The sequence below is a fragment of the Dryas octopetala genome, chromosome 5 (genome assembly GCF_963921425.1).
Source record: "Dryas octopetala chromosome 5, drDryOcto1.1, whole genome shotgun sequence".
NCBI classification, from domain to species: Eukaryota; Viridiplantae; Streptophyta; class Magnoliopsida; order Rosales; family Rosaceae; genus Dryas; species Dryas octopetala.
In genome coordinates, this window is record NC_141370.1 from 18,845,837 (window position 1) to 18,863,486 (window position 17,650).

Genomic DNA, 17,650 nt, shown 5'->3' on the forward strand with positions numbered 1-17,650 from the left:
AGTCTCGTACAGCCACTCTTAATAAAAATGTTCAGTGTCTGTTTTCTTTCTTAAATCTAGTTTCTGTCATGGCGGAGGTCCGAAGTGAATAATTGGGTGGTAACTAGTAATTACTCCCAAATTGTAGGTGTATTGATGAAACTACATATTAAATAAAAGCACTACGTGCAAATTTATTATGCGCAACACACCATGTCACCCATCTGGTCCAACATCAAATGTAAATTTAAGTTACTTCGAGTTTGACAGTGAACTATAATCATCAATTAACAGGGGCAGATTACTGGACACCTAGTCCCACATTCCAAAACCTGCTTTTGGAGGGAACACAACTTCATGAAAATGAAAAAAGGTTATCAGCAAAACCTGCAAAATCTTCTGATCATGCCTGAAACATGTTTTCTGGTTCCAAGTCTCTAGACCAATGTCTGGTAAAGGCATAAAAAGGAAGGAGGTTGCTACTTAATATACGGCAAATTAATTTCATGTTTTCTAGCTCCAAGTCTCTCTTTAAAATACTAACAATCAGAATTAAATACTCTCAATAATGATCATAGAAAAGAGATCTAACGGTGCAGGATTGATCACTTCTTTTAGCCACTTATTTCAACTACTTGCAAGTTTATGTCTTAGTCTATTAACAGTAGAATTTTCAATCAATGATTTAAATATGGCATTTTTCCTCTTAAAAGTATTTGATATGGAGTGTTTGAACATTCTTTTACATACATATATATTTGCCTTTTAAGGATTGCACACAATGAAAATCGAATTAGGATTAAAATAGTGATTCTTGAATTAGGTAGTAAACTGAACCCTTGCAGGGATGGTGGTCACAGTTCTTACTGCAGCAACCTCCCTCCTGCTCTTCACAAAGAAAGAAACAAGAAGAAGAAAATAATTAGGTATTCATTCTTGGACCAAGCTTCATTTTTTGATTTCTCATTGTCTTCATATATATAGATGTAGGAATATAATATGTATACTTAGAACAAACCAAATTCTTGAGAGTTGAGATTGCACACTTAATCTTATTTTATTTCATATATGCTTTCCTTTATGCTAACTTCTAGAACCACATGTCCATGAGCATCAGAAAGATTGTTCATGCGCTTATGAATATAATAGTCCAAGTTGGAAAACTATGGCAGACAGAATCAATGGATAATCTAAAAAAGACCAGGCTGGAACAGCAAATCCACCCCCATTATTTAATTCATATAGAGTATAAATTGCTGCATTGGATTGCAACTGACCTTTCCCTTTCACTAAGTAAAAACATTAAAATAAAAAGCTGGATCATTCTTTTAATGTCAGATTACTATGAATAGACTTTAGAAATAAGAAATTTATTTCTTCATGCTGGTGTTGGGAACTAGGTGCCAAAGCTCTAAGGCTTTGAATAAAATAGTTATACTCATATTCAACTTTACACTAATCAAAGCAGGCAGCTACACGTTGCTCAAAAGGTTCAATCACAACATTCAAGTTGTGTGTTTTTTTGGTTTTTTTTACTACCTCCAATTCAAGACCAACCAAACAAAGACACCAAATAATTTACAACCAAACAATTCCTCATATGGATAATTTACACCAAAGAAACAATGTCAATTGTCAAACCACCAACACAGCCAAAGAGGTTTCGAAATTCAAGACCAGAAACATCCACCACAACCCATAAGATAAATTCTTCAATCTTCTTATTCAAATTAAACTCATATGAAAAAAAAATTAACCATTGTGTGTAAATTTAATTGGGTTGGGGTTGGGGAGTAATGGAGACAACAACCTTACCGTCTTGAATTTGATTCAAAGCAGCCCCAGCAGCTTGTCTTCCATCCACGGGAACTGGCGGCGGTGCCACTGTCTGATACGACGAAACCACACCCGCTCCCGTAGTTGTGTAGTACACCTGCCTCCCTGCATTGTCGTAGCCAACCTGTGCAAACCCTTCACTGTATGCCCCAACCTTTGCCTGCTGCTGTTGCTGTTGCTGTTGCTGCTGCTGTGTTGCCACTGGCGAACTGTACACCGGAGCTTCGCGGTACACCTCCGGCACCATCCTCTGGTGCACTCCATAGTAGGCCTGACCAACTGGTCCGGTCCCTGGTCTATGATCCGGGGCCTGGTACATACCGGTCGGGGTCGAAATGAGGTACACAGGCTGCTGCTCCGTGGCGGCTGGAGCCACAGCCGCCGTCGCCGCAACCGGATAACCTCTCGTGTTCATTTGCCGTTCCGGCAGGTACGCAGCGGCGGCCGGGAATTGCATCTGTGGCTGCTGCATTTGAACCGGTGCTATGTTCTCTGGAAACTTGGGAGGATAATATTCACCAGTGTTATAAGCAGCCCTAGGGTTAGGGTTAGGGTTTCCAACCTCGTCGCTTTTTCTCGGATAGGCAGTCGGCTCGACGCCACCGGCAATTTGCATTCTCTGCAGCTCGTGGATCTGCCTCTGAATCTCCACCTGAGAAATTACCGGATCGCCAACCACCTGCCGATCCTCCGATCCAGACACCAAAGCACTCTTGGCAAGCGAATCGGGCACCGTCGGGGAAGGAACGACCGAGTCGACAGGCAATTTCGTAACCGGAACCGCCGAATATCGGGGCTGATCAAATCCGAAGAGAAAATCGGGGTTGGACGAAGAAGCCGAGACGGGAGCTGTGGGAGAAGAAGCGTCGGGAGACTGGATCTGAACGGAATTCAAAGCGTCGACGAACCACTGGCGCTCGGGCTTGGTGTCGGCAGAGCCGAAGCCGGTGGGGGTCTGAGGCGGGTTGAGAGGGAAGAGGAAGAGGCGGAGGCGCGCGGGCTTAGCGGAGGCGCGGAAGAGGCGGTCGTACTCGATCATCATGTGGTCGAGGTCCTCGTCGTTGGTGACGGAGATGAGGGCGTCGAGGTCTTCGCCGGGGAGCTGGTACTTGAAGCAGAGGGCGGTGGTGGTGTCACAGAGGAAGCAGAGCTTGCCGACGAAGGCGGAGAGCTTGATGTTGCGGTCGACGGTGAGGATCTTGGTGTCGCCGCCGACGTAGGCGAGCTGGTTGTCGTGGGGGCGGGGCTGGATTTTGCCGCCGTAGCTGCACATGAATTTGACCTTGTACGCGGCGGAGGAGGGCGGCGGCTGATCGTCCCATGAGGAGTTGTCGCAGTCGATTTCGCGGGAGTGCGGGGAGGAGTCGCGGGAGTCCGGGTACGAGTGGTTGGAGTAGTTCTCCATTTTGGCAATTGCACCCACAACCAACAAGGCCTGTGGTGATGGGAGGGGCTGGGACTCGTTCAAGTGGACGACTGCGTGGGAGACAAGGGTTTTTGATTCGGTGGGGTCAAGATTATCAGATGCCTTTTTCTGATTTCTGGGACTGGGTTACAAGAAAATGCTATTGCCGTGGATTTAATCTTCAATTTTTTTTTTAAACTACTCTTTTTTACTATTTTGACACACCTTAAGGGCAAATGACCTTACTACCCACTATGTAAATTTGTTTAGTGTTTATAGTTAAACAACTAATGGATATTAAAAGTTTAAGCTCTTAGAAAATAGGTTAACAATATAACCAGTAAGGACATTGTTACATGCCTAACTATGTGGATTTCAGGTGGGACTAGCCCCCAACTTACATAGTAGTCTTGATAATTTTCAAAAATTATTCGTAGAAAAATTTTAAAAATAGTATTCATAGTAGTATTTTTCTTTTGATCAAATATTCGTAGTATTCTTGATAATTTTTGAAACAATATTCATGGTAGTCTTGACATTTGGTTTGGATTCATACTAAGAAAAAATATTCATAGTACTAAATCTTTGGTCCATGGATGGTCCGTTACAGGTTCATGACCCGTTTCTCGCAACTTGTGTGGGCCGTATATTCTGTCCAATGAACGTTGGCCCTTACTGATCTAAAGCTGATCCATATCCTGTTTTGATGGGCAGGGCTGCCCTGCCGGCCCGGCCCGGCCCGACCAAGCCATTGACGACATTGAGGCTCGAGTTTGGCCAGTCACGACTCTGAACTCCTCCTCCACTCGCAGCGCTTGAAGCTCATCGATCCAATCAGAAAATACAAACTCTGTTCCGTACAGCAATGGTGAAAGCAGTGGTCGGAGAAGAAACCCAGTTCAAATTAGCCGAGGATCGCCTCGAGCAATCCTCTACCGTTGTGCAGGTTCTCTCTCTCTCTACCCAGACACTCACTAAGAGAGACAGAAATGGACAATTATGATTTTTTTTTTTTTACATGGTGTTTGTTTGCTATGCAATTCAGGTGGGGCTCCTCATAGGCAAGCTTAGCTCCACGCTAGACCGAGGCTTCGTCTTCGATTTGATCCCAACCCCACCAAACGACGCCGGAGCGCCTGCATGTTCCCTGTTCGAGCCTGCCAAGGACGACAAGCGGAAGGGACCCAAACCCAAATCTCAGCCCTCTGATTCCTCCTCTCTTTCTATTGACAATGATTGGGTTGCTGAACATGCCCGTCAGGTCAATACATATAAAAATGTGCCTATATGTATATATATATATATATATATATGTATGTTTTCCAGTCATGTTGTTTGCATCCATAAAGTCTAAAACTTGAACTGATTTCTTGGTTTGCTCATGGAGCAATGGTGCTCGTGTATTTGTAATAAGGGTTGTGATTGTGTGCAGTTTGTGATGTTATAGGTGTCCAGAATGTTAGTGGGTGGCATGAAAGTGGTTGGCATTTACATTTGGGCTGGTGATAACGCGTTTAAGAATTCGACCATTACGCTTTGCCAGGTATTCTTTTGGCCCTCCATTGGATTGATCTTTGTTTGGTATATTGATGTTTTTTGGCAGGTTGTGATTCTGAGTGTCATAGTCTGTATGTACTTTGGATCAAGATAAAATGTAAATGTTAATGAATTGAAGCATTACACTGTCTAACTGTTGCTCCATGAGCTTGCTTAGTGTCGAGAAGGACAGCTTTTAGCAGAATAGTGCCCCGTTTAGTCAGGGAGGGCTATATGTATGAAGGGATGATAAGAGATTGATATGTTGAATGTGGGTTTCCATTTTTAGCTTTTGACTGTTGGATTTTGATATGCTGTTTAAGGCCTATCCAGTAAAGCTGAAATTCATGAAATTAGGTCCAATCCAACTGTTGGTTCTAGTTGATGTGAGCTTTTTACTTTCCAAAATCTAATATAATAGAAGGCATGGAAACAAAATCTCTGGAAAATTTTAATTTTGGATTGGAAAAGGATGGCCAGGCCAGATGTCATCAGGTTCTGCCTCTGTGATCACTTCTCTATTATGAAATTTTATAATCATAAAAAATCTTAGAGAAAAAATATTCTTGGTTGGTTTACTTGCAAATCATAGGTTAGTTATGATCACTATGGGGCTGCCTCTATTGAATTGAAAGTTATTCTATGCTTATTCTGGAAAAAGGTTTTTTTTTTCTTTTCTTTTTTTCCCTTCTTTTCTGAAAAAAATATTAATGGAAAGGGCCCTTGCAGACTGTAATGGGGGTTGCCAAAGCAGCACCCCTCGCAGAGAGTGATTGGGATGAGAGACTGCTTATTCATATTTGTTATAGTCCAAGGAGGTACCTTTCCTACCTGAATTCAAGTATCCTTTCTCATCTCAATTATGCTGTGTTAGTTACTGTTGAAGGTTATTTCAGGCTGGCTAAAGAGTTTATTTGTGTAGGTGGACATGCCGAAATTGCACGTTGGCTTCAAATGTCACATCAAGCAACCTAAGACCTTGTGACTTCAAAATGGGAAGGATCTTAACTTCTCTTCAAACATTTAGGTGCATGCACAACTTTGACATTAGGTAATGCCTGCCTTTTTTTTAAATAAATTTATTATCTGCTGTATTTTCGCTAATGAGCTTTATTGTTTAAAAAGAAAATACTTCTTATGTTTGTGGCTTCTGGCATATGTTGTTTACATGTCATTAAGCTATGCAGGCAAACTTTTTTCTTCTCTCTCTCTCTCTCTCTCTCAGTTTTTTTGGGAGATGGATCTTTTGTTATGGCTTTCCTTACAAGACAAGAGGAATGTCCCTTACAACACTTAAGGGACCTATATGAAATCATTAAATCAATAGCCTAGGTTCTTGAAAGTCCTGACTAGCAGAATTCCTCTGCTATATATATGTTTTTTCTTATCTTAAATGTACTTTCCCTGCAATTTTCACATACACCTAGAACTTAGAAGGACCTTTTATTCTGCTTCAAAGGAAGATAACTATGAAGTCCTTTTTCCATCATGTTTTTGAGGCAAACAAAGTCATGGATACACTAATGAAGCTGAAAAGGAAGGATAAAAGTAAAAGAACTTTTGAAACACACAGTGTCATTTGACCGAAAGAATATGAAAGGATGAAAGAATTCATTAATATTATTGTAAACAATGAGCTGATGACTCAAATATCAGGTATATCAATACCTAACAAAGTTGATATTGGAATCCTTCTTAACAGACCTTAAAAATTTATCATTTGAGTTGATCTTTTATCCATTATTGAGTCATGTCCAAAGTCAACACTGAAGTTGATCCCGGATCTTTCTCCATGTCTGCTGCACTCTCTTGGTTTGGTTATATTGGGCTTCTAGATGAGCAACTTGACATGGAATATTATGCTTTCATATCAATGAAGATCATATCCTATTTATAATTGTATCAATAATTTTGGTATTTGATACTTAGTTCCAACACTAGCACTGTAGTGCCATTCTGGGTTGTGTCTCATGGCAGAGTTATCCTTATCCAGGTTACCCATATTTCACAAGAATGCATCAAATGTGCAAACTTTGAGTGAAGCTCTTCGTCATGGGATTTCAATTCATGCAAAAGATCTAAAAAGTGCAAAAGCCATGTTCGATGGGAATTTGGTAAGTAGCTCATTGACTTGCTGCTTTGAAAATTTTATTTTTGTACACCTTTTGAGAATATGTAAAAGTGCCATACCTCCATATCTGTTAATGCTTTGGATGCCCTAGAGTTTACTCCATCATATGTTGATGTCTTTGAAAATCTAATGGTTTACCAAACATATCTTTTAGGGAATCAATAAGCATCATTTTCTAGGTTGACTCTTTTAATCTCTGCTTCTCATACAGATCTCTCTGTCTTTCATACAATTTTAGGTTGTTAATAATGATCCCTGCACATCAGATGGTTTGCATAAAGTAGAATTGCTTCTACCATTTATGAAAGATACTGAAGGTGTGCTAAATGCATTTTTTATTTTTTTTGTTCATTTTTTCTGTTCTTTGGTGGTGTCCTGACTATTTTAAGTTTTTATTCTAACATTCGTGTATATTGTGTAAAGCATGCAGCCAAAAAGATTCTGTTGGTGTTCTTGCTTTCAGCGGTTGTGTATGTTCCTTTGCATACTTAAATCCAAGGGAACCAATTTCACAAGCTGTTGCTGATATAAAGGTATACAATAAGCATAACTTTTTATTCTCCATTCTTGATTTTATAATGAAAACTAATTATTCGTTTAGTCTCTAAAGGTCAATTGAAATTCACATTTATTAGCAGTTGACTGTACTGCATTGTCCTTATTCATTGGACGTGCATGTTTGTTTGGAAGATATAGATATATATATATATATATATATATTTATAAGAGTTAACCATACACATATGTATCAAAGTTTGCATTACAAATGGATTTTCATTGGATGCAAGAAATATAACTTTATTCTATCAATTGATAGATCGCATCTTACAGCGTAGCTTGTGAATCTTGTTATATTCCACATTGAGATTTTGAGATGTCTTTACGGAGGTGAGATCCTGTAGATTTGACGTCCAATTAAACATGATAATGTTTTGGACACTTGAGCCAACCCTTAAGGGTCTTTCTTTTAAAAAAAAATTATATTACTCATGAATGGCACTGCTTCTTATTATTTGCTAATTTTTCATTTTGCATAGACCTTGTTGATATTTCATGGTACAGACTACAGTCTTTGCTAGTTTTATGTCTCATGGCTGTTTCTCATCTCCTGTTCCTGTAAAATCTTGAACTGCTTTTGTGTTTGTAGGATGATATTATCATGAGTCTGAAGAGTAGACTAGATATAATCTGTGATGAGGCAGACAGAGAGACAGGTTCCACTGATGCTAGTAGCCAGGAAGCAAGAGATGGGATATCGAGCGAAACATCTGTTTCTCAAAGTGTCCTTCAATTGTTAAGGTATGTTGTGGCCTTTATGTTAATTTTCTCTTTTACCAGAACAAGATTTTCACTATGCATTTGATGATTGTGATATATCACTCTCTCATTTTCCATCATATGTTGTTATAAACTTATAATGAATCTGTGCAAGGCATGTTGGTCAGTGGCTTATTTTAGCGTGTTTCCAGTTTTGCGTTAGATTACAACAATTTGGTTGCACTTATTTTATTTTGAGTGAATAACTAAAGCAATTTGGTCAGTAACCTCACAATCCTTTTCAACTATTGTAATGATAAAAAAACGGTGCAAATATTGTGAGGTGGCACAATTTGTTGCATTTTCTTGGATGTCAGAAACTGGTGTCTTTTGTGGCCTCTTGGACTTAGATCACAGCATGATGACTTGATAGATATCATTACCTAGTGATATAGGAAATATGCTGACACCCTGATATGCCTATTGACTCTCTCTGTCTCTGTCTTTCTGTCTTTCTGTCTCCCCCCCTCCTCTTCTTCCCGCACCTCCTTATGTGGGTATATTCACATTCACCAGTAGCTGCATAGCATTTTTGATGAGGCCCTCCAGGACACCAGCTATGTCTTAACCTTCATTTGCAACATTTTATTTACCTGTTGTTGGAGGCGTAATTAATATAAATCAAGGATTTACTATCTTCAAGATTATATTTTACTTTTTCCGTACAAGTTAAAACTCATTGTTTACTGCACCTTGCCACCATCATTATGTGGTTCGTCGGTTTGATATTTCATTTCATAAAGCAGAAGGTTGAATTATGAATCATCATTTATGGCTAAAAGTTCACGTTCATGAATCAGTATGTTTTCTCACATTGCTGAACATAATCCACCACACTGACCACATTTGTGATGTATTTTAAAACAGAAGAACATGCAGTCTTTCACTTCCCCGAAGAGTCTTTGTTCCTTGGTTGGCAGGTACATTAGTCTGTGACTACCTACAACCATCTGAGACATTGAAGGTTTGTATTTCTGACTTGACTAAGATTCCTACTTCTGCTTGTACCAAAATAAAAAAGGAAAGAGAAAACCTACTACTGCAGTTTCTTGGAAATGAATTTAAGGAGTAGAGCTTAATGTATGTTAGTTTTTCTCTTAAAAATGGAAGAATGATTCCTTGCTTTTAATATGTTAGTTTTAATATAGTTTTTGGTGTATCTAATACGGGTCCATATGTATTCAAACATAAATTTGTTTTTGGTAAAAATTAGCGTCACACTTTCTCGGATTAGATTTGAAATAGACCCTTAAATTGCACACCCACAAGTTCTAGTTAACCCCCACCATGAGTGATGCAATCTTTTGTGATGTTTAAATTTATATGATGTTGTACTCTTCAACCAAAAGTTTATCTATATATATATGTATATCATATGTATTATGTACGCAGAATTGTTCTCTTTCCATACTGTGAATTTGGATAATTCATTAAGTTGACTCTTGACTGAATGTGTGGAATGTGTGATCCACATTCAGAGTCTAACAGCATAACATTCTTATATTGCCATGTTGCTAGACTGTTTAGCGAAAAGATATTACCCTATTTGTGTGGATGTATGTATGTAGCATGGGAAAATTATCCAAGGAGATGTACAAATTCTAAGAAAAGTTTGGACATCTTTGTGGGGGCTACCCCATAATATTGTTATGAATAGTCTGAATTGGACTTGATTTTAAGCAACACAAGCATTTTGGCTCGTCCCTTTTCAATGGAATCTAGTGTGAAATTGTTTTTGGTTATTGAATGATAACTTAGAGAATAGAATTATCGTAGTCGTTCTGACCTTTTGCTTTTCATATTCACTTAGGTTCTAAAAGATCATTTTGTCGAGTTGTTGTCTATGGAAGCTCCAACGGATACCTCAACAATCTTGGAACCAGAAATTGAATCCCCCAATCTAGTCACCAAATCATTTTGGGATGTGACGGTGCCTCTTTCCTCAGCATCTAGCTCTTGTTTAGAGAAGAGTGGACTTGACACATTGAGGGGAGAAAGTAGCCGAAAATCTATAGGGTCCTCCAATGTCAACACCATGGCTGCTGTTATATTCCTTCTCCTCTCTATTGTTGTAGGATACATTCTCATATTTGTCAGGGGATCACAGTTCAAGTGAAGACTCACTTATTCAAATTGGTTTAACTTTTAGTCGTTCCATAAAAATGAAATATTTTCTTTTATTGAGTTTTATTTTTCTTTCTAAGGTTAAAAAAATCGTTTGACAAGCAGCCAAGGCTTGCATTAATTGAGATAAGGCTGCAACTTTCATACCAACTTTCATACATACTTGTAAAGTATGTATTTTTACATTTCTAGTATAGCTAATGACTACATATCCTTGTCTCAAAAACGTGAATAATGTCTTAAAAAGATTACCTAGTCTAGTTGAGGCTTGTTTTCTCTCCTAATTTTCCTAAATTTTTAATTATATAATGCCACTTGTCTAGACTTGGCAGCGTATCATATTATAGCATGTTCGTGGTGTTGTTTTTTTGTCGCGGGAAATTATGCCAAATTCAAATCCGACCCGTTAAGTTCAAATATACAAACCCAAACCCAACTTGTTAATTTTAGTGTCATTTTATGTTTTTCCTATTTGGTACATCTAAATTATATTTAGGGTTAGGATTTTGGGTTTAGCAACCAAATATCAAAACCCTATCGAATCATATATTTGGGTGGAAGCAATCGATTAATTAACTATTGTACATACTTTTTCTCATGTTTATAGCAAGTCTTTAAACTATTCAAATCACATGCTATACATATCTTACAAGAAAAATGAGTTTGGCATTGGACTATCACTATGGTCACGGACATATTGTGAGGAAAGGATTGAAAATGGGCCTTTACTTAGCAATACAATATATGTGATAGTCAGAAGTATCTTTGTAGTTTGTACTGCTTCTTCACATAACATTAACATATAGAAAAAACATGTAACTTCCGAAACCACAAAATAAGTACCAACGAGTCTCTCCCTCAAGAAGGGCCTCTAACCCCCTTTTAATAGGCTTCAGATCTATAAGACTCCTAAAAGATGAATCTTCAAATTGCCTAACAGAGCTAAGCAACCTTACAAAGACTAAATTATTGGTTTCCCCTATGAAAATGTCTAAAAAAACCCTCCTCTCCACCAGCCCATGAAAAATCAAGGCTTCCGAATAATCATACTACATATGTAACTGTTCATCATTGTGGGATGCAATTACTTAGAAACTTCCTTCTCTGGATGTTTCTTATCTGCAACGTCACTAGGAAGGTCGAGCCCATGAGGAATTTTTCCAGGATAATTAGTTGTTGAGGAATCTGACCCCTTCAAACTGCACAGAGAAGACAAAATTTAAAATTCTGCATAAAGCTGGAATGCATGTTCTCAAGGTTTTTCAAACGACAAGCTCACCTCCTATCAACAATTACCATTGAACGAAGCTCGCAATTAGCAAAGCTGCATAAACAGAATGCCATCATATGCTCAGTATTCATCCAACAAAAAAATTAAAAGAATAAAAACTCATAACACTTACTGTGTGCATATTTCACTCTTTATTGATGGATGGCAGTCATTTCCAAAAGCGCTCAATGTATGAAACAAGAATCCACTGTGGGTAACAATTGCAATCTCCTTCTCTTTACGTGTCCATAACCTGATCAATTCCGAGTGGGGTAAAGAGAAGAAACAGTTACTGGCTTTCCATTTTGCCAACACAGGGTCAAAAGATAAAGGATAAAGCAGGACGAGCAACAAGAACCAATGTAGAAAGAGTTGATTGCTGTAATCTATAACTTAATCACCCAATTTTTTTTTTCTTTTTTAATATCCAAGTTCAATTTCAGAAGGATGATCATCTCTGGAAATGTTCAGATACTATGCAAAACTCAAACCAATGATTTCTTTCACAAGGGGTAACCAGCCAACCACAGGCCTTCTTAGTAGAATAAAAAATAATAAAAGCATGATGGAAAAGCATGTGTTAATAAAATTTGTTGCACTTGTACTTGGGTCAACGCCTCTGCATAACCATGAATTAATGTGACACACCACTGTTGAACAAAGCAAACCTTGAGATGCTGGAGGTGAAAAACAGCATGAAGAAAATATCATAATACTTGTAAACTGAACTTGTGAGAAAATTTGGGTTACAGCATGCTAACACCATTATCCTTTAAATTAAATTATTTGTGGAATCCCTCAATGGAAGAGGCTTTAAAAAATATAGACTTCAAAAATAGACTTTAAATTTTTTACAAGGATGATCTTTGAATATAGACTTAAAAAATAAATGATTCGGATCGTTGAAAATACTATATGGAATGGGCCCCATGAAGGATCTCACTAATAAACCTAAATGTGGGATCCCACACCTGAAAGGGCCTATATATATATATATATATTATGGCTTTGTATATTGATGAGCGGCCAAAAAGACTTCGTGCTGAGACCCCCAAGTAGTTTGGACGAAACATGTTGTCGACCCAACTATTTCAGTTAAGTTGAGATATCATTCTAGTGTGCTCAGCAACTTAACCTTCTTTTCACCTTTTCTTTTCCTCAAAAATTCTTTTAGTTATCATGAATGATATGAAAATGAACCTATCAAAAAAATAAAAATAAAATAAAATGCAATAGGTAATTAAGAGATCACCAGTTCAAAAAATCAAGTCCCCTAGCTGCCACTTCTTCATTCTTCTCTCTAATGTCAGGCTTCCACAAAATGTCATCATCACTCTCTATCTAAACAAAAGGTGAACCAAGAATAGATTCCAATCAATCTAAGTTGAAACTTGAAAGTTAAAGTAGCAACCAAAACAAATAGTGACAAGAAAAATGACTTCGAGAGCTTTTTGTCCATATTTTAAAATTACAATCAATTACTTGCCAGTGAAAAATCAATTGCGGGAAATAGATGCCGATACTCGCTAATGCTTCTTCTCTTATCACATGGGTGAACACCCTGCAGTAAAAGAGAAAACACACACACTTAAGTGGCAACGTACAATTAAAAAATTAAAATCAATGGTTGCAGGAAGGGCTGCACAGAGGTTCTGTACACAGTTCAGGCATTAGTGTGGAAATAGGTATCAAAATTGCATTCAAAATCTAAAAGCATGGAGAACAAGTGCCTGAGATGTCAAATGATTAATTTCAACCTTATCCTCCATAGAAGTAAACTAGGGATTTGTTCTACTTTTCCCTTATTGTGCAATCACTACTGTCAGAATATATTACTCCTGAAATGTTGCACAAACCCTTCACTCTACTGTACAGTCAGTGTCCTTGTCGAAAGAACTTGATATAGTTAAGATTACGGCTTGACAAACCAAATATGAGAAAAATATTTGGCACAGGAAAATCAACAGTGACATATACCTGGCGCACCCATACAGGTGTCCATGTAACACAGCCTGAGCTGGAATTTTTAAACCAATACAAGGCCAAACTACCATTTGAGCAGCACAAGAAAATAACTAAAGCAGGTGAACCTATATTATGATATGATATTATAGATGCAAGATGTATAGACATGTACATAAACATACTACAATAAATAATGTTTAGATAACACTAAACGGGTTTTGTATGGTATAACTTATTAAATTATAAGAAAAATACATCTGAATACATGTACGTGTGAAGTCTCATTGGCATGGTATAAGATTTAAAGCAAATCTCTCTCTCTCTCTCTCTCTCTCTCTCTCTCTCTCTCTCTCTCTCTCATGTTTGTCTGTACATTCTACACATAATTTACATAGCTATAATTAGTTTGGACTTTTAACATACCAAATGTTCCCGGCAAAGCTCAACTGCTATAAATGGTGGGCAGTTTAGACTTGAAATTGCAGGATGGCTACTGTTCCCTGCATTTTCAACCATCAGAGGAGGTACATCTATCCCATCTTTGTATGCTTCACCCCCAAAGACACCCACTGCTGTCTGCATGGTCCTACAGTGCAACCATTGGTCAAAAAAGGTTGCTTTTTCTTCTTCTTTTTTTCAACTACCAAGTGAAACATTTAGCCTCGTATGTTTGGTAAATAACATGTACAGTCTCCAAAAACAAAAATGCCAAGACCAATAGTAGCTAAGTTTTAAAAGGAACACAGATTCAGCCAGCCATTCATTCAATTATTCAAGTACATAACTGAAATAATAATTTCCGAAGAAAAGCCAAAAGTTCACTCAATTACAGGAACAACAAAAATTAAATCTTTCTAGAAAAGGACTATTTATCAAAGTTATTATCACTTTTTAAAAGAAATAAATTTAAAAGCAGGACTATATAGTCAGCAGGCATAAAATTCAGACATATGAATCATCTACATAAGAAAAGTTGTATTATGAATAACATTGACTTGAGCCTGTACGAAGTGAAGCAGATCTCTCATTCTACCCATTTGGAATTATTACAGAAGTCCCAATTCATCATTCTCGATAGTCAAAACTGGATCATATGAAATGTTTATCCCTCATCTATCACCTCTTTCTAAGACTTCCAAAAAAGTAATAACTCCCAATAACTCACATAACAATTGTTTCTCTTCCACCTGATCAAGTTTCTGAATAATTTCAACAGCACCTCATCATCGTAAAGTATATCTAATTTTAAAGCTTCATGCAAAATTAAATAGCCTGATCCTCTGTCTTGACAAATCAGCCCCACTTACTTACCCCTTCCCCCCCTTTCCAAGATTTTGAAAAGAAAAAGAGCATAAAAACAAACCCCACTTTTCTTTTTCCTTGCACAAATTAAAAAGAAAAAAGGGAAACCTATAACTATTCACTACAAATAAAAAAGAAAAGATGATATTCAGAATCAAGAGTAAATAAATAAAGGTGTGCATCGCAGTTACAGACAACATGAATGACCACTTAAAAGGTGACGACGGTTTCTAGAATGCAGGGTATATTTCTCAACTACTCTTTTTTATTTTTTAAATAAATTCTCTTCTAGTGAATTTGAGTGATCTCTTCATATATTCCTAAACTGTCCACTCTTTAATAAAACTAATGCATGTATTTGTCCCCTGTTTCTCATAAATTTGTCATATATTGCTATTGGCTACATTTTAACAAAATTAATTTGTTTTTGTGACTTTGTGTATGAGAGAGTACATACATTTCTTTTCTTAACATTTATTCTAAATATAAAGCATCATCAGCGTTCACAATAAAGAAGAGGGAGGAATGATTCCTTAAATATAAAGCACAATCGAAGTTCACAATAAAAAAGAGGGGGAAATGATTCAGGACAAAATACACAAGTTGACAACTATGGTATGAGTATAATGACAATATAAGGTTCACTGGTTCAATAGACATTGATGATGACGATCCATGCAGCACTTGATCATATAAATTCCAGGAAAATAAAAATAAAACCTATATAGCCAATACCTTAACAAAGGAGATGTGATGACTAAATCAATTTTCCTGGAAAGTCCACATGCTTGAACATGCTTGTGTAGATTATCAACCTGTTATGACACCACAATCATTCTACAGCATTCATTGATTTATTGGAGAGAGAGAGAGAGAGAGAGAGAGAGAGAGAGAGAGAGAGAGTGGAAAAAAAAGAACATATAGTACCAGACACAAGGATCTTAAAGGAGAAAGAAAGCTAATGGAAATTATCCTTCTAACATTGTTCATTCAATGAATGACCAAAATCTACTCTAGGAGTAAGTTTCGTACACCAGATGGGACTAAATAGTCTGAATCCGGCGTTTTGTCGTACTCCCAAGCAACTGGAATAATTTAATTTTTTCCATTCCATTGTAGTTTTAAGAAATGTTAGGAAAACAAACAAGATTCTGTAGAAATTTTGAAAAATATTTATCCTTCAACCTTGCATAATTTACAACTATATATTCATTTGGTTATTAATCAATAAGAACAAATAAATGTTTCAAAATGATTTAGTTCAATCTCTCATTTTATCGGGTACAATACCAAACATATTGCAACTTATCCGGCCTCCTAGTTTGGTACAACACAACTTACAACAATACAGTACTACCAATCCAAACGAAATACCAGAATCTAATCCGGTATATATCAAATGAGCCCTAAGGATCTTACCATTGTAAACTTAACATAATATTAATCTTTTACACTAAACATAAATTCAACTAAGCATTTTATTAGAGATTACCTGCTGCCAGCCAAGAGGGGTAAGATGTGCGTCGAAAAGATCAAAAGACATGTATGCCTTATGGTCCTTTTCGCCTTCGACATTGTGAATCCCTTGTGCATGCCTTACCTGTATATATGATCACTTGGTCAACCCAATTGCAGATGTTAAATAAAAATAAAATAAAGGCAAAAAAGTTGAGGAGCAGAGTGTCCCACAAACCAGGTGGAGAGTTTTAGAATGGTGCAGAGGGTAGAGACTTGTTGGAGCTGCAGTTGCATCCATATCTGCCTCACCCCAGAACACAAAACATAAATAAATAAGAAACCAAACAGAATAGAGCATGAGCATATGCCAGAGTATATATGCTACTATGAAATAATGAAAGATTCGTAGAATTAAGAACACAGGATATGCCAAAGTATTCGACCAAAAAAAGAACACAGAATCAAATTAAAATGCTAATATTCTGCTTCACATCTAAAGAAGATTTCACATTTGTTGACCAGATAGGATCTTATCTTTCTTATGAAGTAATAAACCGATTACCAATATTGTATTAACTAATTAATCACTATGAACACAATGAAACAAATTGTATTGAGGTTAGCTCAAGATCTATTTCACAGACTACAAACAGATGCCAAAGAACAAAAAACGCAGAATCGCTGAAGAAGAGTGAAGAGAATTGCAGAGGTACCTGGCGAAGGAGAAGAGAAGCAGATGAAGGAAGGAGTAGGCGAAGGTGGAATTATTTTGGGGAGGATTGAAATGCGAGAGTTGGGGACACAGAAGGAATTTTGAGAAAGACGAGGGGTATAAATAGCAGAAATGGAAATGGTCATGGTTGGGGGGCTTGGGATTTGGTTGATGCTCCACGTAGGTGAGCGTCTCAGTGTGAGCTCGAAAGACGTGAAGGTTTGTCTCAGAGTCTGTGACCATCCATTATCGCTCGCACATGCCGCATTTGGAGGAGGCGTGTTAAAATAATGGGTTTTTATAAGAGAGATACTATTTGCACACCTTATTTTTTAAGTGCTGCTATTTGCACACCCCAAAATTTCTTTTTGCACACCTCAAAATTTTAATTTGTGAAATGACAAAAAACACCTAAAACAAAATTACCCAAAATCTCATCCCCTCTATCTCTCATTCCCTCTCTCAACCATCTCTCCCCGTCACAGCCCAACCCAGCCCCGACCACCCCAGCCCCACCCCAGCCCACCCCAACCCAGCCCCGACCACCCCAGCCCCGCCCCTTCTCACCCCAACCCAGCCCCGACCACCCCAGCCCCGCCCCTTCTGCTTGCAGCA

At 37.7% G+C, this 17,650-nt stretch overlaps 3 protein-coding genes across 8 annotated transcripts; 1 reads left to right on the forward strand and 2 right to left on the reverse strand.

The window, feature by feature from the left end:
* Nucleotides 1–642: 642 nt before the first annotated feature.
* Nucleotides 643–3,359, reverse strand: LOC147285293 (uncharacterized). 5 transcript variants are annotated; one of them, XM_086245847.1, is made up of 2 exons: nt 1,795–3,359; nt 643–867 (listed from the first exon to the last, which is right to left on the reverse strand). In XM_086245847.1, exons 1-2 carry the CDS (start codon nt 3,218–3,220, stop codon nt 779–781), a joined length of 1,515 nt encoding a protein of 504 aa, XP_086101973.1. In that variant the 5' UTR covers nt 3,221–3,359; the 3' UTR covers nt 643–778. The 5 variants fall into 5 exon arrangements, with proteins under 5 accessions (XP_086101973.1, XP_086101971.1, XP_086101974.1 ...); XM_086245845.1 differs by having other exon boundaries at nt 644–862; nt 1,790–3,359; XM_086245848.1 differs by having other exon boundaries at nt 661–867; nt 1,790–3,359.
* Nucleotides 3,360–3,940: 581 nt separating this feature from the next.
* On the forward strand, nt 3,941–10,382 carry LOC147285294 (oxidoreductase, zinc-binding dehydrogenase family protein). Its single transcript, XM_086244447.1, has 11 exons — nt 3,941–4,166; nt 4,266–4,481; nt 4,668–4,763; nt 5,486–5,574; nt 5,679–5,807; nt 6,750–6,870; nt 7,126–7,204; nt 7,311–7,420; nt 8,035–8,186; nt 9,072–9,168; nt 10,015–10,382. Exons 1-11 carry the CDS (start codon nt 4,086–4,088, stop codon nt 10,318–10,320), a joined length of 1,476 nt encoding a protein of 491 aa, XP_086100573.1. The 5' UTR covers nt 3,941–4,085; the 3' UTR covers nt 10,321–10,382.
* Nucleotides 10,383–10,896: 514 nt separating this feature from the next.
* LOC147285295 (phosphoglycerate mutase-like protein 1) lies at nt 10,897–17,303 on the reverse strand. 2 transcript variants are annotated; one of them, XM_086243975.1, is made up of 10 exons: nt 17,037–17,303; nt 16,559–16,623; nt 16,358–16,465; nt 15,601–15,680; nt 13,987–14,149; nt 13,085–13,159; nt 12,851–12,939; nt 11,732–11,851; nt 11,608–11,652; nt 10,897–11,527 (listed from the first exon to the last, which is right to left on the reverse strand). In XM_086243975.1, exons 1-10 carry the CDS (start codon nt 17,179–17,181, stop codon nt 11,413–11,415), a joined length of 1,005 nt encoding a protein of 334 aa, XP_086100101.1. In that variant the 5' UTR covers nt 17,182–17,303; the 3' UTR covers nt 10,897–11,412. The 2 variants fall into 2 exon arrangements, with proteins under 2 accessions (XP_086100101.1, XP_086100102.1); XM_086243976.1 differs by having other exon boundaries at nt 12,851–12,935; nt 13,081–13,159.
* Between the last annotated feature and the right edge of the window lie 347 nt (nt 17,304–17,650).